Source organism: Cyrtonyx montezumae, unplaced genomic scaffold (assembly GCF_038088225.1).
Source record: "Cyrtonyx montezumae isolate F1298 unplaced genomic scaffold, pur_monq_1.0 scaffold_16, whole genome shotgun sequence".
In the NCBI taxonomy this organism is placed as follows: domain Eukaryota; kingdom Metazoa; phylum Chordata; class Aves; order Galliformes; family Odontophoridae; genus Cyrtonyx; species Cyrtonyx montezumae.
Genome location: NW_027071892.1, coordinates 4103354 through 4130311, shown reverse-complemented (window position 1 = coordinate 4130311; position 26958 = coordinate 4103354). Strand labels below are relative to the sequence as shown.

Here is a 26958-nt window from a genome sequence, read left to right as displayed (position 1 = left end):
AAAGCTTAACTTGGGCTTTCAGTGTTTGGAAGGAAAAAATATTATCTCCTTTGAATCTACCTTGCATAGTAAGAATTCATTTTTCTTTGCTTAGGAAACTACACAGAAGCCCCATGCAAGTGGTGCCTATTGTTTTCATGATCGGAACCTTCTTTCTGTAAGTACACTGATTTTTGTGCTGTTTCCTTTTTTTTCCTGGGAATGTGATTGAAATGTCTGTTTTGCTGTTATAATGTATAAGGTAATATGTTGGCCTTCGCAACGTGCCTTGCTGATGCTGGACCTCAAGACACATAGGCTGTTCTTGCAAGGTCAATTGTCTTTTACTCTTCAATGAATAACAGCTTGTTTGCGGCTTGCAACAGAACATCTTCCCTGTTTCAGTGTGTAGGTTAAAATAAACTGTTTATCCCTTTCACTTCCCTTTTGCATCTTGGGGTTATGTTGCTATGTTTATTTTACTTTTGACTGATTCTGTCAGAAAGAAATTTTGTATATTTATTAGTTGGTTCAAACAGTCTTCCCCTTAGAACAGCTACGAATAATTCATTATGCTGGGTTGTTCAAGCTCATAAATTTCTAGAACATGTGATGTGGTGGTTGTGTTAGTTCATTTTTCACTTTTTTCCTTACTGAAAACTATGTTAAATTAGATGCAAACAGACTATTTGTTGCTGTTTCATACTTGGAATTCATTTTTTTTTCTGCAAAGCATTTTAATCTGTACTTGGAAACCGTTTTGATTAAGCACTTTTTATCAGGATGCAGTCTTATACACAATTCAATAATAGTTGCAAAAGTAACAGAAAAACTAATCAAAGTGTATGATTCCTGATAAGTGTCTGGTACTTCACAAAACAATCCTCATCTTAGAAAATGAAATGCAGGGCTCAGTCTTTGTGCTGAGTAGTAGGCATTGCTTATCCTGTGGCACAGCAGTAGCAGTTACACATACGTGGCAACATTCAGTTCTGTATAGGGCTCACTGAACAAAAGGAATATGCTTGAGATTAGACTTTGTTCTGTGTGTAGTAAACAAGTTTCACGTGTGTACTGACAAAATAGAGTAGGCTCACTTTTCTCATACAAATACATTAATGTTAGTACTTGAATTCTGCCCCAACAAACAGTTTTGTGTCAGTGAAAGAATCTGACGTGCAGTCCTTGTTAGGAATAACAGGTGTCTTATAGTCATTCTCCTGTACCATCCACAATCTACCTCTTGATGTCTTTGATACAGAATTTTATTATTTCAAGAAAACTGCCTGGCTCACAGGATAAAAACAAGAAGATGGTTTGTTCATCTTGAAGGCAGATTTGAAACAATTCTGTAGTGCTCAGCATGCTTGTTGCCTTATGCTTTTCCTCTGACATGAATGCTGCTTTCTATTACTGAAGAACCTTACAATTCTTAGCAGAATTTGACTCAGCTGACAGCTTTTGTTAGAAAAAATGGTAATAAAGAGTGTAAGAATGAGGTTGGGTTTTCCAACCTGTGGGAGGCAGTGGTCCCCAGGATAATTAACTGGCATGTTTTTAGGAAGCTGGAATTAATTTAACTGTGAGTTTACAGCTTCACTGTCTAGAAATGTATTTGAAGGAGGAGATGTTCATTTTCTTTCAATAAGATAAATCAGAGATTTGGGATATATGGCAAGAAAGAAGAAGAAAATACTCATCTGGAATTTTGGGAAGGTCTAATGCCTCCAAATCTCCATGTGCGTAATTGATTTTATTATTTTCCCTTGTGATCATAACCTAACCAGCACAATGAATATCAATCAACTTCTGGGGCTAGGAGGTCATGTTTTTTCTTACCAGGCTGAGACTGAAGTCCAGCATGTTGCCTGGTAACAGGCGATGTAGATGAGTTGGCTCTTAAGTGCACCATATGGCTGGGCGTTGCGCCCTGCTCACCCGTGACATGGTGTACACATGTAGTACATTACTGATTCTGGAATGGTTTGTACCGTCCTCTTATTTAGCACATTTAAAAATAGCAGGAAGAATCCAACATGGGTTTGTTAAGATTGAGATTTGTTTCATTACGTAGCATTCCACAAAGAAAGAAAGAAACTGTTCAATAATCACAGTAAATTTGGCATTCAGCGTGTTCAGTATAGTTAAAGAATAGTTTCTGGCTTTGGCTATATTGCAGTGTTTTCATTTTAATAAACACGTCCAGATAAGTATAATCTTTACAGTACAATTATAGAAAAATTCGGGGTTTTGTATGTAATTTTTTTAGTTTTGTAATGTAGCACTTTGATTCTAATAAATAGCCTGTGGATTTATTTGGCATTTGAACTGTTATTAATTGAGTAATAGTGGCTGCAGTACCCAAAGAAAAGGGCAAGCAAAGTTGTGCTGTATTCAGCAAACCAGTAAAGCAATCACAGAAACTGAAAATAAATGTGAGACACAGAAGCGAATTATTCCAGATTTACAGTGGGGAACCAGGCACAAATTGTGACTGGATAGAAATTTTTAGTAGAAATGAACATAAAGCTTTGATCAGCAGTGTTCTCATTCAGTTCCTTAACTGGAATGTTTCTCCTGTTCTGTTGTCCAAGGAATACTGTGGAGAGTGGAAGTAGACAATAACACATGCTGTGATCTCGATGCTCTGGCTGTCCAGAGCCTGCATAAAGTGAAATACAGGAAACAGTATATGTACATAATGTATATCTGTTTGTGAAATGGAAGATCAAGTGGCATCCCAGTTCAGGAGGCTGGACAGCTAAGTGGCAGTTATTCTGCATTTTTTTTGTGTTGTCTGACTTGTTTAGAAATTGAATGAATGAATTGCTGTGTGTAGCCCTCCCCTACACTTATATAAAGCCATGTTATACGACAAGAAAGCTGTCTTAGGTATTTCAATGTAAGTTCTGTGAAGGCATTTCAGAAGAAAATGTATTATCCTCGTTGTGCGAGATGGGTTTTATCCATGCTTTTTCAGAGAATTTTGTATACTTGCTGTCTCAATCAGGTTTTAAAATCTTTTCATTGCACGTAGTTGCTGTTGGTAAATGTACTGTAGTTAGGTGATCCAGTTTTATTACTGGCATTTTTCCTTGGCTGTAATTTTTTTTAAGGTAATAGGATGAAATAAAGGTGGTACTCCATGTTAATCTAGCAGGCATATCCTTTGGAAGATCTTCCATTGTGGTCCACATTTTAAACCCTCATAGGGGTTGCAAGTATCCCCAGTCTCATCTCTCCATCACTGTTAGTACCAAGTTGCCTTCTTGGAAAAAACTACAGTCATTAAAAGAAAGACATTTCAAGTGTTTGTCTGTCATTATAAAGCTGTGTTTCACTTTGACTTGTTATCATGTAAAAATAATTAATGGATAAATACTCAAAGATATTATTACAATGAAAATAGATCCCCTGTTTCCCCCCTCATTAAACACACCTTTTAAAATTGCAAAATGAACAACACAGAATACCACAGGGGGATCTGGTGAGTTGATTATGATTGAGGGATTTCTACCTGAGAGTCATTAACGAAACGATAACAAAATATTTCAAGGGACAAACTTTTTGCTTTGTTTGTGCCAGCTACAAACAAAAATATGAACTGTCTACTTTTCACTTAACAGGCGGATGTGCTGCTCATTTCACTTAAGTCTTGATCTTCCTACATAAAGGAGGGAAAATATTATCCTTCACAGAATTGTAGAGGCTTTGAAGGGACCTCTAGAGATAGTGTACAACTCCCTGCCAAAGCAGCTCCCTAGTCCAGGTTGCACAGGCAGGCATCCAGCTGGGTCTTGAACATCTCCAGAGAAGGAGACTCCACCACCTCTCTGTGCAGCTGTGCCAGTGCTCTGCCACCCTCACTGTGAAGAGGGTATTATGCATGTTGGTGCAGAAATTCCTATTCATTAGTCTGTGGCCATTTCTCCTTGCCCTATTGCAACACACCCCTGAAAGGAGTCCAGCCTTTGCCTCTGCCTCCTACACCTTAGATATCCATAAGCATTGATCAGATCCCCTCTGAGTCTTTTTTCCATGATGAACAGACCCAGGTCTTTCAGCCTTTCCTCATAAAAGAGGTGCTCCGCGCTCTTTATCATCTTTGTGTGGCCCTCTGCTGGACTCTCTCCAAGAGATCCCTGTCTTTCTTGAACTGAGGAGCCCAGAACTGGATACAGTACTCCAGGTGAAGCCTTGCCAGGGCAGAGTAGAGGAGGAGGACCACCTCTCTTGATCTGCTGGCCATGTTCTTTTTTTTTGTACCTCTGGATCCCATTGGCCTTCTTGGCCATCAGGGCACACTGCTGGTTCATGGCCGACCTGTCATCCACCAGGACATCCAGGTCCCTCTCTGCAGAGCTCCTCTACAGCAGCTCATCCCCTGGCCTGCACTGATGCATTCATTGTTAAAAGAAGTATTGAACAAGAAACTCTCAAAAGTGTAATACCTTAGACAACCCAACTCTTCTAGATAAAAAAGCAGTCTTTGGATCTTGGCATCTTCCACCGAAGTCTTCTGTTGCATTACACTAAAGAATACAATATTTTATTATTTATAAAAATTCTTTATAAAGAATATTCATATGTATTTTTACATTTGATCGGTTCTAGTTGTTGTCGTGCACATTTCATCCACCTAAAGTTTGGGATAAGAATGCATGTGTCAAGTGCTATTTGTGAAATGCTTAATTGCTGCTTCATTTCACATAGCAGTTACTTGAGGGGGAGACACATCACAGATGAGGACTTACCCTGTTTCTCCTCCTTTCTCTGAGCATTTATTGCAGAGAAGATCCTTTGTTCTGTTCAAATCAGCTATCCTGGCGGTGTCCCCTGCCACCCCCAGCCTACTTGCTGGGAAGGCAGAGTGGAAAAAAAAGCAAGCGAACAGAAACAGCAACACAAAACCACTGCTCAGCAATGGGCTGACAACAGCAGTAACGCTGGTGTGGTGCTAGCACAGTTTTAGTCACAAATCCAAAACAGAGCACCATATGGGTTACATTGAAAAAAATTAATTCTATGCCAGCCAGATCCAATACACCATGAAGCCACTGCTTTTCTTCTTCATTCTGCACTGTGACTGTCCTTGCTCCATCTACACCCCCAAGGAAATAAAAAAAGTATGAGCACTTCTGGAAAAAAGAAAAAAAGGTGGGATTTTTTTTCCTTATCTTGAGGGATATTTTGCACAACTAAATGACCCAGTAAAATAAAACCCCGAGAAAAGATTGATCTTAAATTCTTCTCAAATTATGCTTTTATCAAGACCAAGTTGTTGTGTGGTATTGATTTTTAGATCTGAACAGTCTACAACTAATAAAAGTTTCAGAGCCAAAATAATTGAAGGTGGTTTTCTGTCTTTTGTATAAGCCAGGTTAGGATATTGAAGTACGAATCAATTACTTTGTCACTCAGGGTCCTTGGAACTCAAAAGAAAATTTTAGTGTGACATGTGGCTTCCAGGTGCTTTGGCTCCCCAATTCTTATCGTACAGGCAGTAAGGTTTGTTTTCTTCACAAGGTTGTTAGCAGCTCGGCCACTATTAGTCCAACACATAGCTATCAAGAAAAGCAAGCCTACAGGAGATAGAACGATAAAATTTCTGATGAGACAGGATTATTTAAGACAGACAGAACTGAGGCTGATTGGGAAAGTGCTGAAGGATTAAGGGACAGAATGAAATCCACTTTTGGAATTTCCTAGTAAATGGGAATTGATACTCGAGGAGGAAATGTATGACTATTATTGCTCAGGAATCACAGAATTGTGTAGGGGTTGGAAGGGACATCTAGAGATCATCTAGTCTGACCTGTCTGGACTAGATGGACCCTGTTTCTTCCCTGGAAACATCAGGTGGAGTTCTCAGAAGCAGTGTTTCAGTGCTTGACAGCTGTCAGAAAGAGCAAATTAAATATTCAGTAATTTTCAAGAAAGGCCTTCAGTACAGAAAATAAAGGACTGTGTCTGATGGAATTGGTGTTGGTCTTACACGTGCTCAGTGTAAGCAGCTCTGGTTACCCTGTGTGCCAAAAATGGTGTAGTGCAGAGAGGTGGAAGGAGCGTATTGAAGGTATTGGAGGTATCGAATAGCTTCTATCTAGGGAAGACATTAGCTCAAGCTCTTTATCTTGGAAAAGGTGACACCTGAGTGAAATGAGAGAAAAGTGATGGGCTGAAATTGTTATTGATGTGAATATTGATATAATAATGAAGTGACTCATAAGACAAGGATCCCAGACACAAAGAAAAGATCTGGCAGTGATGAGATGAATTTTTCCTGCTGCGTATTGCTATTCTATATAGCTTTGCCACTAGGCATTTTAGATACCAAAAATAAAGAATGATTGTATAACGTACAGTGAGTGCCTTGCAAAAACATGGTCTTCTAATCTTGAAACAAATGCTACAGTCCTTAAATTTGGGTTGCCTTCTTTATGAACTATGCTTGAAAGTGTCCAATTTGAACCCTGACATTCACTTTGAAATACTTCAGTTTTGTTCTTAATATTTCTTGTAATGGACTGCTAAAGTTCAACTAAGAATGAGCCTGATGCTATTATCTTATTAAAACAGGAAACATTTGAGATTTTGTTGATTTAAAAAAGTTGTCAGTTCCTTATAGATTTTACAGGTATGCGTCAGACATGGTTGCCTTTTTTTTCTTGTTGCTATTCCATCAAATGTCCCAAGTCAAATTGCTCAACTAAGGTGGTCTTTGAATGTCATTAAGTGATGTATTACTGCTCATGTTATGTCTTCAGCACTGAGATTTTCTCTATCATTTTATTCCAAAGGAATATCTGTTAAAAGGGCAAGGAAACCAAAATGTAGTAGGGACATCTGTGAGTTATGTCTGCTATATCGCTTTTGATCCGGTATAAAAAGCAGCTTTAATGCTCTTACTCTCATAAATAGCAGAATAATAGTAAAACTCAAAATGAGAAATTATCTTCTGTACAGTTTCTCAGTGTGTGTGTGTGATTGGCATATGAAAATGAAACATTCTACAAGGAAATATTTGTTTTCTCCAGTGGCCCTGAGTCCCTCTTGAGAGAACAAGACATGCTATGAAAAAACAGATTTCTTTTGTTGAGCTGAAGCCTGTCTGTAGCAGAGCACTTGTTTGCATCCAGAGCTGCTGGCTGTTGTGTGAGAGGCACTTGTAAGTGTATTCTGCTAGCACAGGTGCAGCAGTTAGGGTCTGAGTGCAGAAAAAACTTCACACGCTCTGACTGGCAGTATGAAAAGCTGTAGGATTGTGGGGCCTGTGCTCTGAGCCAAGCTGTGCAGATGAGGAAGAAGAGCAAGAGGATAACTGTATGAGCAAGTTTGTATAGGTTCCTTTCTCATTCAGAATTCCTGAGAATCCAAAACATTTCAAGATGTGTTTTCCTATCCTTGCGGTGCTTTATCTGCCAGACTGATACAATCAACAATGGCATGTGAGCAAACTATCTGTATACCTGAGCTATGTATAGTGATGATGTGTGTATTCACAAAGCATACAAATTAATCTCAGTCCATTCATTAGAAATAGAGGTTCTTCCAGGTTGTGGTTCAGAGAAAGAGGTCTCTATATTCTGTTGTTTTGAAGAATCGAGGTGGGATTAAATAAACGGTATATGGTTTCAGTGTTGTATCTACACTTGCAGGCTTTGTCTGTGGTTTCATTGTGTCTGCATTTCTTTACCTGCACGTGGCTGAGCTGTTGGAAACCTTGCAATCCCCAGCACCACCATCTCCCTCACCCCGTGCCTGGTCCTTGCTACCTTTACGCACGAAGGCCTGCACCGCACAAATAACCAGCCATGAGCTGAATTGTGCACAGCTCCTGGCTATGAGGACGGTGGCTGTTACAGCTAAATCAGGCAAAAGCAAAAATTCAGGACTCTGATGGGAAGTTCCTATCAAGCCAGCCTGACGATGCGCAGACCTGAGGCCTTGCAAACTCGGTGCAGTGACTGGAGCTAGTTGCTTGCAGTGTGACTGCGTTCTGAGTCATAGACTATACACTGCACATCTACGTTTGATTGAATTCCTTTGATTTTTACTTTTCTTTTGCTAAGAGATATCTTAGCTCTACTTCAGGTCAGAATTGATCACATGTATGTTTACCAGAGCCTTGACTGTAAGGCAAACCTTATCTCAGTGTAGAATAGGTTGGGATGCAATTTCACTCAGGTTTCATACTAAAGTACCCCATCTTTTATTTTTTCTTAATTAACATTAACAAAATATCTGTATTTGCTATCAGTAACTCCTAATTATGTTGTAAGACAACTGTTTTATGAGGTAGTCCTGATATATGGTAATGTTTTCAAGGGAAGTGATTTTTTTTATGTCAGCAGTTCACTTGTCTTGAACAGAAAATATATAATTATTGTGGATTTTTGTAGTTCTAGCTTTTCATTCCTGCAAACTGAGTATAGTTTCATGAGTTCAGTTACATCTCTAAGTTTGGCAAAAACATTCAAATTTATCTTCAGAAAATGCTTCAGATTAATTGAATGTGTGTTTTTAATGATCTTTTAATTCTGTTGTTTGCTGATGTTCAGAGGGAGCCTCCTGTGTTCTAGTTTGTGCCCACTGCCTCTGGTCCTGGCACTGGGCACTGCTGACAAAAGCCTGGCTTCATCTTCTTTGCACCCTCCCTCTGGATACTTATGGACATAGATGAGATCCCCCTCAACCTCCTTTTCTCCAGCTGGACAGCCCCAGCTCTCAGCCTCTCCTCATAGGAGAGATGCTCCAGCCCCCTCAGCATCTTCGTGGCCTTGCATTGGACTCTTGTCCAGTACATCACATCTCTTTTGTACTGAGAACCTCAGCACTGGGCCCTGAACCAGGTGCAGCCTCACCAGTACTGAGTGAAGGAGAAGAATCCCTTCCCTCCACCTGCTGGCAACTGCTGATTGTTATTGTAACATTACCAGCGTGCTGTAAAATGGAGGAGGCTGACACTCTGTGGTGGATATCATTAATATAGTAAGATCAGGGACATATACTGGTATCTTTTAATAATACGATAAATGCTACCCTACTTTGCTTTTTAGCATCAGCATTACTGAGTTCAACAAAATACACGAGGAATCATGTTTTATCCATGAGGAAGCTTTGTTGGCTTTTTTTTTTCTCCAAGTAAATGTGAAGTAAATCCTAAATATGAGAGAAAAAAGAATCACCATGAAGATTAAGGAGAAAAAAGCAAGTAAAATCAAGGTGACTGCATCATTATTATTACTGAATTTGAATGCAGCTTCGTAATGAGCTTTGATTTTGTACAGACCTTCACGATTCCTATGTAAGCATACTTTACAGTGTCAGTGTTACCTCTGATGTGGCAGAAGTGAACTTTGTCATTAGTTGAGTTATTACTTAAATCTGATGAAATGTAACGGCTATTTTCAGCACAAATAAAAACTGAGGCTAGCAAGTAACTGTCCAGGTACTTGAGGCTGAATGACAAGGAAAAGGCACACAGGAGTGAAAAGTAATATCGAACACTTATTGGAAGAAAAATACGTGAGATACCAAGATACCATTTATCACCATTATCAGTATATTTTAGGGCAAACAGCTAGTCCCTGAGCAGATAATGGTGATATTGTTTATGGGAAACTTTTAACTCAGCTGCTTTGCCAGAACATCTGTCTGTAGTGAACTCAGAGCCTTTGATATATCAAGTTTGCCAGTGGTTATTGCTGCATCTGTGATGGCTAAAATTATCTACAGCTGGGCTGGCTGGAGCTTAGCAGTAGCCAGCTCTCAGCAATTTGGCTGGCATGCTGGCTTTTAGTGGAGCATTCTGGGGCTAGAAATATGTTCCCATAAGGTAAAATAACCTTTTCTGATGTGGGGGGGGGTTGGGGGAAGGAAATTAAATTAACTTCCTGAAAGACACTTGTCAACTGTAGATGAATAACAGCTATTTTGAATGTCAACTGATTAATCCCTTAATTAAAATAATTTCGTTTTTGTAGTCAGAATACTCAGATGAATATAGAAAAATGTGATAACGTAGAAGATATATTTGAAATGTATTTCTGTCACTGTAGATGGAGGTAGATGCTTCTGCAATTGAGCTTGTCAGAGAAAACTAAGGCCATAGGCATCCTCTCATAGGTGTAAGCAGAAAGCCATCTTCATGCTTTGTTTTTCTTTCCATTAGCCTTAAAAATACAGGAGATTCAGGTGTTGTGAGTTTTATTAATGGTATCAATGTAAAACTACTAGAGAGGTTTTGCCAGTGGGAAATCAGGCATTACATGACAAGGGAAAGTTTTTGGTAGAATTGAATTTGCTGTCAATATCTATCATTTCACAGTTCACAATAAACTGACTTCTCCATTTCATTATGGATTATATGACTTTCAAGATCAGCAGGATTTTATAAAATATTTTCACCTTGTTTCTACTCTAAGGAATTGTATAATGAGAGGTCATTTAAATAAGAGATACGGTTGAGTCCCTTGCATCAAAGGTTTACCAAAGCAAGGAAACAAAAATGGAGGTTCTACCGTAGTCACAGTTTGCCCTCAGAAAGTATAAGCCTACGAATCAGAAGAAGAAACCTAGGCAGGCACTCTGAGATGCTGTGCAACCAGTCAGAAATGTATCTGAGTTACACTAAACTTATTTGGGCTGTGATAAACATTGAGCTTTGATCATTAGTAAATACATGCAGATATTCTGCAATAGGCTGAAATATTTCGAAGGGAAACATAAGTATCATGCAGAAGGACACGTTCACTAATGTGGTTTGCAAACAAACACAGGTTAACATTTATTTCCTTTTAATGAAAGTAAGTAATCCAGCCGTGTCCAGCCGCCAGCTCCCCTGCTTCCCACCACAGCCAGGAGATTTGCAGAGGAGCAGTGATTTGCCACGTGGCTGGGGCTCGAGCAACCCATTTGGTGATGTATCTTTGGAACAGGAGCTTCTCTTTGTTGTTCTCCACATAAACCTGGAGTTGAACCATTAACGTGTGAATTTCTGTTGCAGTGGCTGCTTAGGAAGAATTAAAATGGTTGGTAATAGATGCAGAAGCTAATGAGTGCTGCACTTTCTCACAGCTACTGTTACCAGTTTTATAGTATGATGTATACTGAAATATATGTGGTGGCTTGTACTTAGTTTCTCATTCTAATGGCTTTTATGTTGCTTATGCTTTTGCTTAAAAGGTAACTGAGACACAGATTCGGTTCATGTAGCTGCATGAGCCTTGCTCCCATTGTACTAAGTTTCATTTCTTAAACGTTTTAACCTCTATCCTCACAAATGACACTCATAATTCTGCAAGTAGACTAAACAGAAAATGTTGCATAGAGTTCTTCTGAAACCTTTTAAAAGTTGATTAATGTTTCATAGACTTTATTTACAATATGCATAATGAAATTTTGCATAATTCAGAAGCACAGTATTTGATTGTGCAGCATTTACTGAACTAAGAGTTTTTATAAAATGCTTAAGCAAATATATCAAACCAATGATAGAAGTACTCCAGGGTAAAATACATCAATTTTTTCTGAGAACTCTGCTCTAAGATACAGCTTCAGATTTTTGGCTGGTGTCATGTCAAATACACAACGAGCCTTTTACAAACAATTTTCACCTTTCAAGCAACTCAACTATTCTACTGTTGAAAAACATTTTATGAATTTATGAGGATATGAACTGGTAGACACCATCTAAAGATGTTAGTTAGGCCCCAGAAAATAGTGCTTTCTGGAATGACTGCTGCAGACTGCAATACGAAGAGTAAATCATCTGGGAGTCCCTTGCTATTCCCCTGGACTGGGGTGGCTGGGGGAGAAATATCATATAATTCATTCCAAAAATGACTAAAATTAAAAAATAATATAAAAAAATGCTTAAAACATGGTGAGTTTTTAAAGAAATTAAAGAAAGCTGAGTAGCTGGTTCCTCTCAAGTTCCAGGGAGAGCAGTGTGCTGAATTCCCCCAGATGCAGTGAAATCTGCTTGGAGTGCATTGCATAGGAGTGCCAGTGGTGTGGCTTAGTGCTGTGCCTGAACCTCACCTATCAGCCATGAAGAGAACAGATAAGACATCCTCAGCCACTGGGAGGTTGTGTGCATGTTCAGATTTCAAGAGTGAGCTCCACTGTTACTCAGTAGTATTTATTCTATCGCGGTTTTATTTTTTCTCAGCTGGCATTCTGCAGTGTTTCCCTTGACTAGGTGGGAAGGATTTAGGAGAGAACATTTACTCAGACAAAAATAATAATTTCGCCAGAGCTTTCTACTTTTTCCTTTGCCATAATTTTTATGATTTGTCTTATTTTTTTCTGGTTCTTCTGAGGGGTTAGTAGGTGAACTTCTTCATATAGAGGAGCTGTGAAAAATATCTCCCAAGGACTTCTCCCCTCCCAGTATATTCAGTGAGATTGGGATGAGAAAGTGAAAGAATAGGAAGCAACCTTAGAAAAATTCATAATGTGATCTTAGATGCATACTTGTATTTCACCAACTTCAGGTGATTTGTAGCTGCTGTTCTGAAAAAGCTCTGAGGGTAAGAATTTGTGTCTACCCAGGAGTCCTGTATCCTCCACTCTTACTGTGATAGACCTCTACCTCTGTTCACTGAGGACATGGATTAAGCAGTTACTTTCCAGTGCTTCTAAGGAAGAATTTCAAAAAATAGTGCTATTTTCAGTAATACAAATGAACAAATCCTGCTGAGGACAGAGGAGTTCAGGAGGAATCATGGTTGTAGTGAAAATTGGTGATGTTACGGGAAAAAAAAGACTGTACATTAGAAAGTAAGAAGTGAATTCTTGGGCTTTTAGGCTACTGTAAAAGAACTCTCTATTTCCTTCTCTGAAAGTGAATGTAGTTAGATATACATTTATTTCCTCATTTTTATAGCACTTTTCTAACAATTTCAGAAAAAGACATCCTTTTGAAATGATACACTTAATTAAAGAATACATATATTTATGAATGCATTGGAATAACCAATCTTGCTTGTATTGTATTCCCCTCCAACATTCAGAACGTACTGTTTAGGATTCATAAAATCACGGTCTTCAGGTTTTAATTACTTTCTCTTAAAACATATCTGCGTCTTAGAAGATACGTGTATAATGGGATTCTTTTGCAATGCCTGGGGAAAAAATGACTGATTGCCAAAGAATTGTGAAGGTGTCAGTGTGCATTTAGAACCAACTGAAACTTCCAATTCTGAGAGTGTTTTCTCTTTTTCATGGGTATGCTTTGTATTTCTTTGGTTTCTTATGTACATTAGCTACTTGTCAGATGTTGAGGTTGACAAAAACTACCATGAAAGGAAAGAGATGAGAAGCTTTAGCTTAAAAATAGGTTTCAGGTTTATGATGAAAACTTATAAAGTGGGTCTGTAGCAAGGTCTGTGGTGATAGAACAAGGGGAAACGGCTTCAAGCTTATAGAGGTAGATTTAAATTGGATTTAAGGATAAAGTCTTTTCCATTGAGGATGAGGAAGCACTGGAACAGGTTGCCTGGTGATGTGGTGGATGCTCCATCCCTGGAGGCTTTCAAGGTGAGGCTGGGTCAGGCCCTGGGCAACCTGACCTAGCTGTTCCTGTGCATTGCAGGGGAGTTGGACTAGATGACATTTAAGGCTCCCTTCCAGCTCCTTAGAGCTGTGGAAGCTGTTCTGTGATTCTATTCTATGAAATTTAAGGTAAAAATGGAACTGAATTTAATACATGCCATCTAAAATGTACTGATTCTAAAAAGAATTTTTCTATTTTGATAAAGAATACAGAGACAGAAAGGAAAAAAAAAAACATTTAACAATGCAAGAATGGAAATATTGTAGGCTAATGTCCAGCATTCATTTAACTCAGTTTTTAAAATCTGAAACTTCTTATCTAAGTCATTGAGTACCTGAGTAGTTTCAAGAAGATAAAAGTAGAGTGTTATTTTACTGAGGGTGGTAGGTGACGTAATTACATTAGCTAATAGTTACAGCCCTTCATTTCTAACAGCAGATTCTGCTCTTCTTGTTGTGACCTTGCAACATTCTAAATAATTAAATGTTGGAAGGGTCAGCAACATGCAATATGAAGTTTATTCTTGCCCTTTTGTTACGGATTTTGATTCAATCACCTTGAAAATGAATTGAAATGGGAACAAAATATCTTACAAATAAGACAACAAATACAATGAGTGGGATTGGAACTCTATTAAAATGAAATAGTCTTATTAAAAAAAGAAAAACCAACAGAACAGAAATCAAACATTGAGTGCTGTAGTCTATTGTAACCAACCCGATTATTTTTCCTTAGCTTTCCCTTCTACCTATGCTGCTTGCAAGCAACACTTATCTGAAAAAGAATTCTCACTCTGCTGCTTTCCTTGCTGTGCTAATCACCTGTATCTTGAAATACATCTTCAGAATTGTTTTATTGTGACAGGCCAGCAGATAAAAGCTGAATACTGGGGGGTAAATGGCACTGACGAACAGGCTCTCTTCCTATAGCCTAAGCACTGTTCCAGAAAAAAAAAAAGTTGGTTCATCGTTGCTGTCAGGTCTGAAAGCATTACTGGAAAATAAAGTCCTATATTTCGTTGCTGGAGGTGAGATTTTGTCTTACATTCTAGTTTTCTTGTCTCTCGGTAAATTTATGTGATAATTGCCACCACAGTTGTCTGACCAAAATCCTTAATGATAAAACTGTAGGAGCCTAGGCACCATGGTGAGGGTTGAGCTATTAGTATTTTTATGTGTAAGAGACACAGAGAGTGCTTTGCCTTATATCTTTTTCTTTCTCACGCAGCACAAAGAACTGCAAGAAGCATGCTATGTTCGTGCTCCTTGGTTCTCGTTAGTGGAGGCTTTCTGTACCAAAGTGGATTATGTTTCTGTAATACTGGTTTCACCAGATTCCCATCTCCACTCAGAACTGTGGGAACAGGTGCTGTTCTGGTGTAAGGATGTAGCAGAATTTTCTGCGCAATCTGAGGTCTTGAATACACTGAGGCTGAAGGAACAAGTGGCAATATTGTTCATCCATGTTGATGTGCATGAAAAACAGAATTTGTCTCATTCACTCTTTCTTCCCCATTCTAGATGGTTTATGATCTTACAGTGCTATGCGTTATCTATAATTACATGATTTATCTGGTTTGATGTTAAAAATAACTGATTTATTTTAATCACGCATTAATGGCTTGAATATGGATGTCTGTGTTTAACTTAACCACTTATAACCTGAGCTTCCTCAGGATAGAAGGTCAGTTATTTTTCCCACTATCTTATGTTTGTTTCAGTATGAACATAATTGTCATCATGTTCTTTATTAAAGTATGGTTTCTGACACATCCAATTTACTAAAACAACACGTATATTAATTTCTATGGCCTGTGATTGATCCAAATCAAAATGGTATCCTTGCTAATAATTGAATGCTTGCAGTCACATCCAGTTCCCTAATATTTTCTCCTGCTAGAGTTTAAATAGAGCTCTTGGTAATAGAATCCTGGAATATTTATGAATATGAAAATTTGCTTTTCAGGGTTGATTATATCAGTCAGCAAATTGGACTGAAGATGAGGTGTAAACTTTAAATTTTGATTGCCTCAACTTGCTCCCTTGCAGTTGACAGCTGTCGGACCACTATCACCAACATGCAGACACAGGACCAGCCCTGAAAGGGCAGCCCTGCTCACTGGGCACCTCTGCATAAGTCGTATTTTCATCTCAGCACAGCACTATGAAAATCAGAAAAGAGCTGGTGCATTCTCTGTCCTCTCCCCATTCCAACATTCTTATCTACCACCACCCATAAAGACCTTGAAATCTGCAGCCAGACAAGGGCTCAGACATTGGTGGTCAAAACTGACATCAACTCAATTATATTTTCTGAAGACAGCAGTATATTTGCACTGGCTAGCCCGTGACAGCACGGGTCTAAAAAACACAGCAAGAGTCATGTTCACAGGCCATGAAATGAGAAGTTTTCTTTAAGAAGCTCTGTGAGAATCTGACATCACTCTTGTTGTAGATGCCAGAAGCCTTTCCCTGAGAACAGGGCATGAGTCTGCCTCCAACCTGCCATCCTGACACGTTATTCTATTTGGCAGGGAGGCAGCCAGGTAGATAATACCAACTGTTCATTTGCAAACTTAACTTGTCTTACCTAGCTTTTATATCATGAGTGCACCCTGATATGCTTAATTGTGACACTTTTTCTCCTGTTAAATCAGTCTTCTATCAGTTAAATTACTATCTGCTGGTGAGGATGGAATGTTGACTTATGCTGCTTGGCTCTGGTGTGGAAATAAGGGGACTAGAGAGCTCCTGCAGTATACACTTGAGAACTGCTTCTTCAGGATTTAGGTTGTGGGTAATAAAATTCAGTGCAGTATTATTCTGAAGAAGAAAACAAACCAAAACGCTTCTTGCATTCTGAAAGCCACCAGCAGCTGTGCCAGGTGCGCTCAGTCTCTTCTCTGGAGATGCTCTGAGATGTATTGGAATTTTCTGGCTAATTTCTGGTTTAAAAGCAAAACACCACTGAACTCCCAACTACCAGCATGCCTCAACAAGCCGTTACATTGCAACTACCACCATCTGTTGTAAAATATTCTTCAACTATGAAATACATTCTTCAGGTCCAGAATTTCTATTAAACTTCAGACAATGATACCTACGTCTCACGGACCAGCTTCTGTTAACACAGAAACAAGTAAAGTGTACTTTGTAATGAGATGGGCTGGTTCCTCAGGAAAGCTTCGTAGTAAGTAGTTGTTTCTGATATGTTCTTGTTCTGAAGAGTAGAAATTGATCTTTGTCTTCAGAGGAAGAATTTTTACCATTCTGGTTCTGTCAAGTGTGGTTTAATTGACTTGGGGTTTTTTCTTTATTCTTGTTGTTAACTCACTTGAATGTTGTTTGTTCTGGATTTTTGTCCAGGTTTTTACTAAAATCTCTTTAATTTTGCTCTGAAAGATGTTCCTGAGAGGACTATCCATGTATATACAAAAAGTATGGTAACTACAATGTAGTTTTTCCTGTTTTTTGTAGATCTAGTAGTATCCTCCAGAGACACAACAAAACTGTGGCTTTTATTAGGTTTAAGTGCCAAGTTTTTGGTAGCTGAGAGACACAAAGAGTGATGCTGCTTGTGCCCTCAGTGGTAACTTATTTAAGAAAGGATAAGAAGTGCTCTGTGACAGATGGGAGGCAGAAGAGAGAAAAATGTGAAAGAAACATCCCTGCAGACTGTGAAGTTTGAGGAGGAGAGGAGGGCAGGAAGCACTCCAGGCACCGAAGCAGAGGTTTCCAGTAGTCCCTGGACGACCCCATTGGAGCCTGTTCCCCTGTACTGTTTAGCAGGAGGGAGGTAAAAAGGCAGGACTGAATTTAAGCCTGGAAGAAGACGCAGGGGTGGAAGGGAAGGTGTTTTTAATTTTGTTTTTAGTTCTCGTTATTCTGCTCTGTTATTAATGGGCAATACATTTAATTAATCTTCTCTAAACCAAGTCTGTTTTGCCTGTGGCAGTAATTGGTGAGCGATTTCCCTGTCCTTATCTCAGCTGATGAGTTTTTTCATTGCATTTTGTTTCTGCCTTCTACTGAGGAGGAGTAAGAGAGCGGATGGATGGCACCTGTGGCCAACTGAAGTCACCCACCACACATGGTGTAGACATGGTCTCTTTCCTGTCCAGCCCCACGTTAGGTTCTCTGTGCTCTGTTGGTTTTGTTTTGTTGTTTTTTTTTTTAATTCATGAGCAGGGCTTCCGTTTTAGAGCGGGGTCTTATTATTTAAACTGGCAGTGTGGATTTGGGACGTGGCCTGGAGTAACACAGCACTGCTCTTACCAGAAGCTCCAGCAGTTGCAGGTATGTCTGCTTACGGCTCCCAGTCAGTGCTGGCTCCTGTCCCTCAGGACTTGCACTGGCTGCAGTGTTCGGGCATCACCACTGCTATTGTGCCTGCCTAGATTAAAGCTGATCAAAACAGCTGGGAGACCTCTTCAATATTTATCATACTGTACATATAATGAAACTCTCATATCAGTAATTGCTAGGAGATTAAACCTTTTCAAAGATGCATTTGGTGAATACTAATGCTCTTCTCTCAATAGGAGAGGATGTTATGAGAACTGTGAAAGAGAGAGGGGGAAAGAAAAAGGTGGAAAGAAAATTCTTTGTGTTCACGGACCGAGAACAAACTTTTCGTGCTGAATAAGCCAGGAATGGGATTTTCTGTAGGCCAGAGGCCTACTGATTCCTTCATATAAAATAAAGTAATTATTTCATGACAGTCGTGGAACAGTTCAGCCCTTATCCCTGATTCATTCTTGAGAGGTTGTGATTCACACTTTAAGTTGAATACTTTGTGACAGATGAGTGGCTGAAATCTCTATATGCTTAATATTATTTCTTAAAGCTGATCTTAACCTCTGTGTCTCTACAGATTTTTTTCTGCTCTGTGGTTCAATGTGTATGTCATCTTTAGTAGCATATGTACAGTAAGTGAACAATACAAAAATCTTTTTGCTATAGCAGTATGCCAGGTAAGTGGTTTGGATCATCCCCTCTGAAAGACAGGAAGATGAGTAGTGGATATTTGCTGACCTTTTGTGCTGTGAGCTAGCACGTCCAACACTGCCAGCTCTCTCTTTGGATTTGTTTACGAGGCATTTTTCTTTTTCTTGCAATCCTCATAGGGAAATGACAGGCAAGTAGTTTGAGGAAAGCTATCAATTACTTCATTGTTGGTGGGTTGAGTGCCAGGTGAACGATGTGTTTTGTGGTGTTCTGACCTTGTCTGGCTGCTGGTGTCCCCATCTCCCCATGGCCAGCCACTCCCCCACTGTCCTCCTCAGCAAGACAGGAGGAGAAGTCAGGTGAAGCTTGTGGGTTGAGGTAAAGACAAAGGGATCACTTCTGAGCACCATCACCAGCAAAGCAAACTCAACTGGGGGAAAATTAATTTACTGTTGGTTAAAAATAGAGTTGTCTGGTGAAAACACAGGTAGCACCTGAAATGCCTTTTCCTCGCCTCCCTTTTTCCATGCATAACTTCACTCCTTTGCTCCCAACTCCTCTGGATCCCACCTAACAGCAGAGTGGTTTGATGGGGCCCCCTGCAATCACAGCAGTTCCTCCCCAAGGTGGATGGCATTGGGGGCGGTGCGATAACTGGATTTTGTTGTTCTGCATGTGAGTCATATAATGTACAGATTAGGTGACAGACATTCTCCAGTCCTTTATGCTGTAGTGTAAACTTCAGCATAGCCCAAACCCCATGTGTTACTAAATATTTTTTTGTATAGCTGAAGAAAATACCTAGTATAGGCACGAAGAAGCAGAAAACCATAAACAATTTCCATGTCAAGGTACCAGTTTCTTAAATAAAGACAGTTACGTTTTATAGCAGTACGTTCAGGCAAAGGTATATCCATAAATGAAATCATTTGCTTTTTGAAAATGATATTAAAATGAGAAAAACCTAAAATAAATGTTTAAACATCCTTGCAGAAATAGACCTTTCAAAATGTATTTGGAGTTTATTTTGAACAATTCAAGGAGAGCTCTGCTGTGTGTGCTGCAGCTGCCCAAAGAGCAAGCAAACCACTGGAAAATGGAAAAAAAAAAAACCAAAACAACAGGATAGGAAGCAGTTCTGAAGATTTTATTATGTTATGAACTCAATTTAGAAAGTATTTTTCTACCATAGGATGCTAACAAACTGTCATTCAGTTAAATTGGATGATAGCAGATGTACAACTGAGAAAAGATGCACTTTGGGACATAATATGAAATTATTCCATAGCACTCCACAGAACAAGAGGTCACTGTGAGCAACCACGTGTGTAAGATAAAATGTTTTCCAAGCTGCCTCAGCAGTATAGGGAAATGGAGTGAAAAGAAGACGTGCTATACAGAAAGGAAGCGTAGTAGGTGTGGGCTGCTGGATGACCTCTTGAGTTCTTACTGCTCAGGACAGTATTGCTGAGGTATCTTGTACATCTGTCTTGGTGAGTCTGATGCAGACTGGGGCTTGGCATAGCTGGTGTTTTATGTCCACGCCCATATCACATTCCTCCTGCTTGTTGACTTTGCCTTGGCTGTGCCTACAGCTAGCCCTGGGTGTAACGTTGTAAGGAATACAATTGAAGTATTTTGCAGCTCTGTAAAAAGCTATTCCGTGTGCATATAGAAATGTAGATGTGTGTTTTATAAGGCTTTATGAAAACTGGGATATGCTTAATGGAAGAAGAATGTCCTGGTTCTGACAATGCATCAGCTGACAGGCAGTTGGAAGAAACGTTGCTACAGGGAATTGAACTATTCATCAGGTTTTCTGTAGGCTAGCAGCTACTGACATATATGAATGAGTGCTGTGATATCATGAGTACTACCAGTGTCTCTGATGTCTTGTACTGTGCTTATTTCCATTTAAAACTGCTGGGAACTGGCTAGTGAGCATCTCTGCTATGGGAAGAGGATTGGAAAATCATGGTGCAAATAACATGGCTGTGTGGAATTGCAGAGTGAGTCAACAAAGGAAAGCTCATTTTCTTGTGCGCCGTTCCTTGTATTTCTAACGGAGCTCTAAATATCCTAATAAGTTTTTCTTGAAGTAATTTAGGAATTATCTAAATAGGGATATAAAAATTTTGCTGAGCTTTGTGTTTCCACACAGATGACCCCATGTTTTCCCTTGCTTAAAAGGACCTCTGGAGAAGACAGCAAAAATAGACCTAAAACGAGCACTTAGTAATGTTTTTGTGCTAGACTTGCACTCATTTTTTTTCCAATAGTCAATTTGATTCTGTAACAGTTTTATAGGTGGTTTTGAATAGTGAATAGTTGAATAGTGAATATTTGAATAGTGAGTAAGTGACAGAAAATGTCAGGTGTCTTTTAAGACCTAAATCTTGTGATGCTGGAGAGAAAATTGGAAAGCGGGTCCATAAAAAATTGGTTATTCCTTCTTCATGGAAAGAAGCTGCGTTTGTGAGGGCAGTACAACATAACAGGTCTGTAAATAGTCTAGCTGGACAACTTGTCCAGCTGACTGTTGGGCAACCACATTAGTGTAATGGTAATGTAGCTCACACTGTATTATCCTTTTGACTGAAATGCCTGTCAGTCAAGAAAAGGACCAAAACAGCACGTGATGGAAACGCAGAATGTGACAGCAATGATTTATATGGTTTATATCAAGAGAATATATGCTGCTGATCCCAGAGGAACTGTAATGGGCATCAGTGACGCATACTGGTACTGAGGAGCTGCATACCTGACCTCAGCATGATGTGTTGGCAAGGCAGAAGTGTCTTTTTAAGCATAGATTTAGAATTTAGCCAAGGCTCAGAATTAAATCTGGACAAGATATGAAAATTGAATCTGAACAATAAGCAGCAAATGAAGGTTGGACGGTGAGAAAAAAGGCAGAGGAGAAAGATTAGAGTTTCTTTAACATCAGAAATGCATTGTAGATTAAAAGGAGACACAGTATAGTTAAGGCAGAGGAGATATTTGACAGGGAGAATTATTTGAGGGTTGTTTTTTCTTTTTTTCTTTTTTCGAGTTATATACTGAAAATCTCTTTCAAAAATGGTTGTGCTGTCCAGGGGGAAATATAATATCTGAAGCTTAGCCTATGGTGACCTCTGTAAACAAACATAAGTTAACAGCTTCAGAGCAAGAGCAGTATAATATGATCTGGACTGCACGGTGATGAAATTGTGTGCTTGGACAACGGATACAAGAAATACTTTATTTATAATAATTTAAGGCCATTTCCAGTGGGAAGATGAAAAGAGAAGTCCTTTCTACAGCTCAGCATATGAAGATGAATAGTGAAGTAGTCCTGCAGCTCTGAGATGAGTCTGGGACTGCAGAAGACTACAGGTCAATACCCGATTTTGAATCGGACTGAGGAACAGCATAAAGAAAATGGAAGTGTTTGCATCATTTCAGAAGAAAATTCCTTCTGTGCTCGTGTTCCCTATTTAAATGTTCCTTAAAACAGCGTTTCACATGTCTACCTGTGCTGCTGAGTTTTTAATACATCTATTTAAATGCAAATTTTGACTTTTGGTCTGTAATCATAAAAATGTTTGTCACTAAAATTTATATCAGAAATGTAATTTCATATAGAAGCAGCAGTGGTGTGGTAGGTCACAAATAACAGAATTATTTCTCAGTTCAGGGAAGTGTCTGGTATCATCTGAAGAGCATGATTTTTTTTTTCCTGAAACTCCAACTTACTTTAATGTGTGCTACTAATGTACTTTTAAGCCGTGCTTTGAGTGTTTGCTTGTGCACTGACTGCTCCCTTATTACTTTTTTTTTCCTTTCTATCTTCTGAATTACCAGGCTGGCAATCCTGACAAAGTGTCTAACCTGTGTGTTCAGGAAATGAAGGCTCTCTTCCAGCATAACATTTTTTTTCTCTTCTTCACAAGCAGGCTTAATAAAAGAGACTTGACTGGATGGCAGGAAGTTTTGCCAGAGTGATATTGAATCAGCGACAGATTACTCTTTAGATGCTGCTGAGTGTGTCATTTGTATTTCATTTTTTTCCCACTTGTGGAAACTGCTGGCCCTCATTAGTCTGACTGTCTGGGTTTCCATGGCCAGCAGCCCTGTGTCTGCCAGGACCACAGCTGCTGAGCGTGGCCACAGCTGCTCGTGGTGACTGAGCTCCAGCTGCAGCAGGCGAGGTCACATTTGCCAGAATCGTTTTCCTGTCCATCTCATTTTGATCGATGTGGCAGTGCTTAGTGATGAACAGATGAGTCACCACAACTTCAGACCAATAGTACCTCTGGTTTGTGGCTTGGCACAGCTCCTCGGCAGCATCGCAGCTCCTGATACCACAGAGCCGTGATGTTTGCAAGTTCCCCTTTGCCACGTGAGCAGGAGGAAGAACTTTGCCTATCTATATGGAAGGACCAGCCTTTAGCCATAGTGGCCATAGCAGAACGTGGAGTGTGGAATCAAGAGCACGAGATCCAGCATTAACTTCTGGGGTATCAAGAGTTCAGTGTGTCTCAAGATACCTCTGCTTTAAAGGAGCACTGTACAGTCACTGAGCAAACTGCGCCTCGTTGTAATAGCTGGTTTTTATTTACCTAATTCTGCTACTAAGTGAATCCAGGTGGCTGCTTTCATTTTGCTTGTTGTTTAAAATAACTCTGATATTATCATGGGGACGATGAATGTGAAATGTCGGATACATTTCTGCAGTCAAAGGACAGAATACTCCTTGCACGTTTTGTGCTTTATGATCCTGAGATGCGCTCCTCATTTAATTAAATATTTTTTCAGATGATAGGAGGATCTGAAGGACACATTGCTACATTTTAATTTCAAGCATCTCTATTTATTTCCTGAATTTGTATGGCTTAAAAAATATTACAGTAAACTTATGCAATATTGAAGACATTTAGAAAACAGAGATAGTGTGTCGAGCAGTGAGATTCCTGCCTGTTTGTAAGGGAGGAAAGTCTTGGTGTTAAACCAAAAGTTACTTCACTGTGTTGAGATTCTGGCAAAACTTTCTTCTACACTCCATTCAATAAGTTCATTGCTGTTTTACCAGCTCGCTGAAGTGATCATGGGGACTGTTTCATTGCAGTTTGTCTCTTCGATTGGTTTCACTTTGCTGTGTCATCATCTGTTTATTCACTGGTGCTAGGGTTGAAGTAAGCTGGATCACTAAGCTAACTGTTGAAGGTTAACCAACTTTTATGTTCAAGTGGCCTTTTATAGAACACGTGGTAAGGTTTTGAAAGTGCTGGGGGTTCCCGTATTCCAAGGAATAATGACTTGTGTTCAGTCATCATTCTATGGGGGAGGTACTTTAAAAACAAAGTGCTTATGTAGTTTGTCTCACACTTACATTTATATTCTTATTTAAACCTATTTATGTATTCAAAAATACTGCACTAGTATTTTTGATCCAAATTCTAGTTAATCTTTCTTAGCAAGTTTTATCCTGTAATCATACATTATTTTCTAACACATGTAACACTGCAAATAATTTCTAAATGTTATCAAGATATATGTTCCATGTGACGCGTGCACAGACCAAATCTCCTGTGGAAAGATATGATAAGCATCAGCAAGCCTTGAGGATGTTCCCCTTTATTTGTGTTGAACCTTTGTGCTTTCATCAGGGTTAATGTTTTCATCAAGCCTAATTTTCCAAATGCTGTCTTCTCCGGTCTGGATGTTGAGAGCTTACGTATTCTCCAAGTCACCACCAAACCAGTCGGGATCTGTGTCCTGGAACCAGAGGTATAGGGGACACCAGCAGCAGCTGGATTTTTTTTTTTAGAGGATTTTTAGCTCACACGTTCTTCACTCAAGCATTCCTGCACACCAGATTATTAGTATGGTTAGCATTCTTGACCCTCCTTGTCATGTTTTACCTCTGAAATTAGTTAAATTTTCAGCTTAACTTTTAATCAATTTTCATTTGTTGTTTTGGTCATTGTATATCTGTTAGAGGCAATGGCAGTGAAGAAGGCAGGATAGCAGCAGTTAAAGTCAATTCAAGGTCATAGCCCAGATGAAATCCAGAAAAAGAGAAATCCTAAGGGGAAGATGACTATTTTTATAAGCACTTTATCCCCTTATAGTGACCTAGATACCTGTGCTGATATTGGGGAAAAGAGAAGCATGGTATTACCAGTAGTGAGAGAAGTTATTTGTGCGGGTCTTAGGTTTCAGGGGAAGCAAAGGCCAGAATGAAATGCACTTTAAATTGACATTGTGAAAAGGGTGCTTTTATATAAAAGCTTCAAGCTTGCAGTTTTTCAAGTCTTGAGGATATTTCATATGTATTTGATCTTCCACACTTCTTTTTAAATAATTGTCAGTATTTTATTGCAGAGGAGAAAGTATTGGCAAAAAGATGATTAGTGCTAAAACATCTATCACCTGCTGGGTGAAAGGAGACAGCACATGAGAACTGAGAAGGTTTGGATGCAGATTTGTGGTGCTTGATTCTATGCCAAGGTACAGTTTAAGTTCAGTTGTGTGAAGGCATGTGCACACACATATAACGTCTTAGTGCTTGACACAATCTAGTGATCAGGTCCCTTAGGGGCTAGGTGGCAAGCTCACCAGAAGTTTGGAACAGATTTGGTGCATTCCTGGTGTCCACATGCTGTTGAAATGTTAGCTTTAATATCTGCATAGATTTAAAACAGTTTGTGAACTCCAGGATGTTGCCTGGATATTGCATAAGAGCATACCATCTTCATGAACGTAGCCCAAGAGAAAATTGGGGCAAATATGTGTGGCCATAGAAAAGAAAGCAGCAAGTGCACAGGGTAAAACGAAGTGTTCTAGCTGTCTTATCCAGAGAGAACGTGTGGGAAGAGAAACATAAGAGATATATATATGAACAAACTTAGACTGTATACACTATACATACACTAACAGGCTATTTTGCTGTTTAAATTTAAAAGATCGTTTGCTTTCCTCGTAGGAGCTCTACTAGCACTCCTAGTAGCACACCACAGTAAAGTAGTTCTGAAAACAAAAGTGCTCTTTCCTTTCTGTATTCACTGTTTTGTTTGAAAATTGTATTTAAAAAATACAAAAATAATTTTGAGCATACTAATTTTAAGGACACTTGTATTTGAAATACCATCTGAGTATGTCTGAGTGCTCATATTTTTTTGGTATAGTTGCATGCCATTCCTTTCCCTTCCTCATAACTATGTTGTACACAGAAAGGTTGAGAGAACTTTGTTAAATCACGTGCTTACCCTCCACCAAGTATAATGTAGTGATGAATGGGTGTGAGCTTCATATTACGAGTCAGAAAGCCTTGAGTCAGCAGTGCATCTTTAATCTTTTGGAAGGTAAGTTTGCAAGTTAATTGCTGGATTTCACAGATTGTAGGAGTACATCAATATAATTGATTTTTTACACACTGGGAGAGCAGTAAACATACTCAGTTTTGAATTTTAACAAGTGTCATACCTGATAATTTATCTGCTTTGGAATTAGGAGATCTAGAACGAGCTCCTAGGTAATTCACACTCATTCACACTCATTAGGACACTGTTATCTGCATAATTCTGTGACACCAGTGACTGGGTGATTCGCTCAATTTTAAATTAGATAAATAATGCATAAATGTGCATGTGTTTAATGAAAATTGCAAGTAAAAGCAGAAGGGAGAAATATCTCTTCTTGTGATGTCTTGGAACGTGTTCCGTTGATTCTTGATTGTTTTACCTAGAATTCTTGTGATGATAATAGTAGCAGTCCACAGTGATATTCCAGGCGTGATAATCAGCTTCTTTGCTTTGTAAAGGTAGGTATTTTCAGTCAGGATGTGCCTAGATCTCAGCATTAGCTTCTCAGTAATGTGCTCTTCTGGTGATGCAGTTCACAGCCCGCAGTACGTGCATTTCACAGACACGTGTTCCCCAGACAGTCACACTGTGCACCCTGCCTCCATTGTAGGATGCAGAAGTTGAGCATAGGTATTAGCTTAGCTTAGATGTATAGTGGCCAAATGATCAACACGCTTCATACTAAAAATGTGCCAAGAATATTTAGCAGTTTTTAATTTGCAATTAGAATTGTTGATCATTGTCTAGGCCTAGCATAGAGTGCATTTCAGACTAGCGATTGTATCAGAAATGGCAGAGACTTTTAAAGTCATTCTGTCCTAGCTGGTGTCTGATACACCGGTATGAAGTGCTGTTTCAGAAAGTTCTGTCTGCATTTTTCATCCTTCCTGGATTTTGTAAAGTTGCTGCTTTTGCTCAAGGAAAGAGTTTAAAACACTCTGAGGGACAGAAAAGGAGCTGTAGCTCTCTGAATTAAGATACAGAACTGGTCCTGCCTGATAAATAGTGCTGATCTTTGTAGGAGGAGTGTTTGGAACAGATCTGGTTGATAAGGCTGCTGGAATCAGTATTTCATGTTATTTTCCTAAACAAATCTAGTGCTGGTTGTAGCAGTACTGCAAGAGGC

The 26958-nt window shown here is 39.2% G+C and overlaps 1 protein-coding gene across 13 annotated transcripts in view; it reads left to right on the top strand.

Annotated features, from left to right (window-relative positions):
• Positions 1 to 26958, top strand: part of RBFOX1 (RNA binding fox-1 homolog 1) — a 719068-nt gene that overhangs the window by 107056 nt on the left and 585054 nt on the right. For 12 of the 13 annotated variants that reach the window (XM_065732354.1, XM_065732377.1, XM_065732372.1 and 9 more), the window contains exon 2: positions 95 to 157. The exons of the other annotated variant lie outside the window; for it this stretch is intronic. In XM_065732354.1, coding sequence (XP_065588426.1) covers positions 95 to 157 — 63 coding nt within the window. The remainder of the gene's footprint in view (positions 1 to 94; positions 158 to 26958) is intronic. 13 annotated transcript variants of the gene reach the window in all.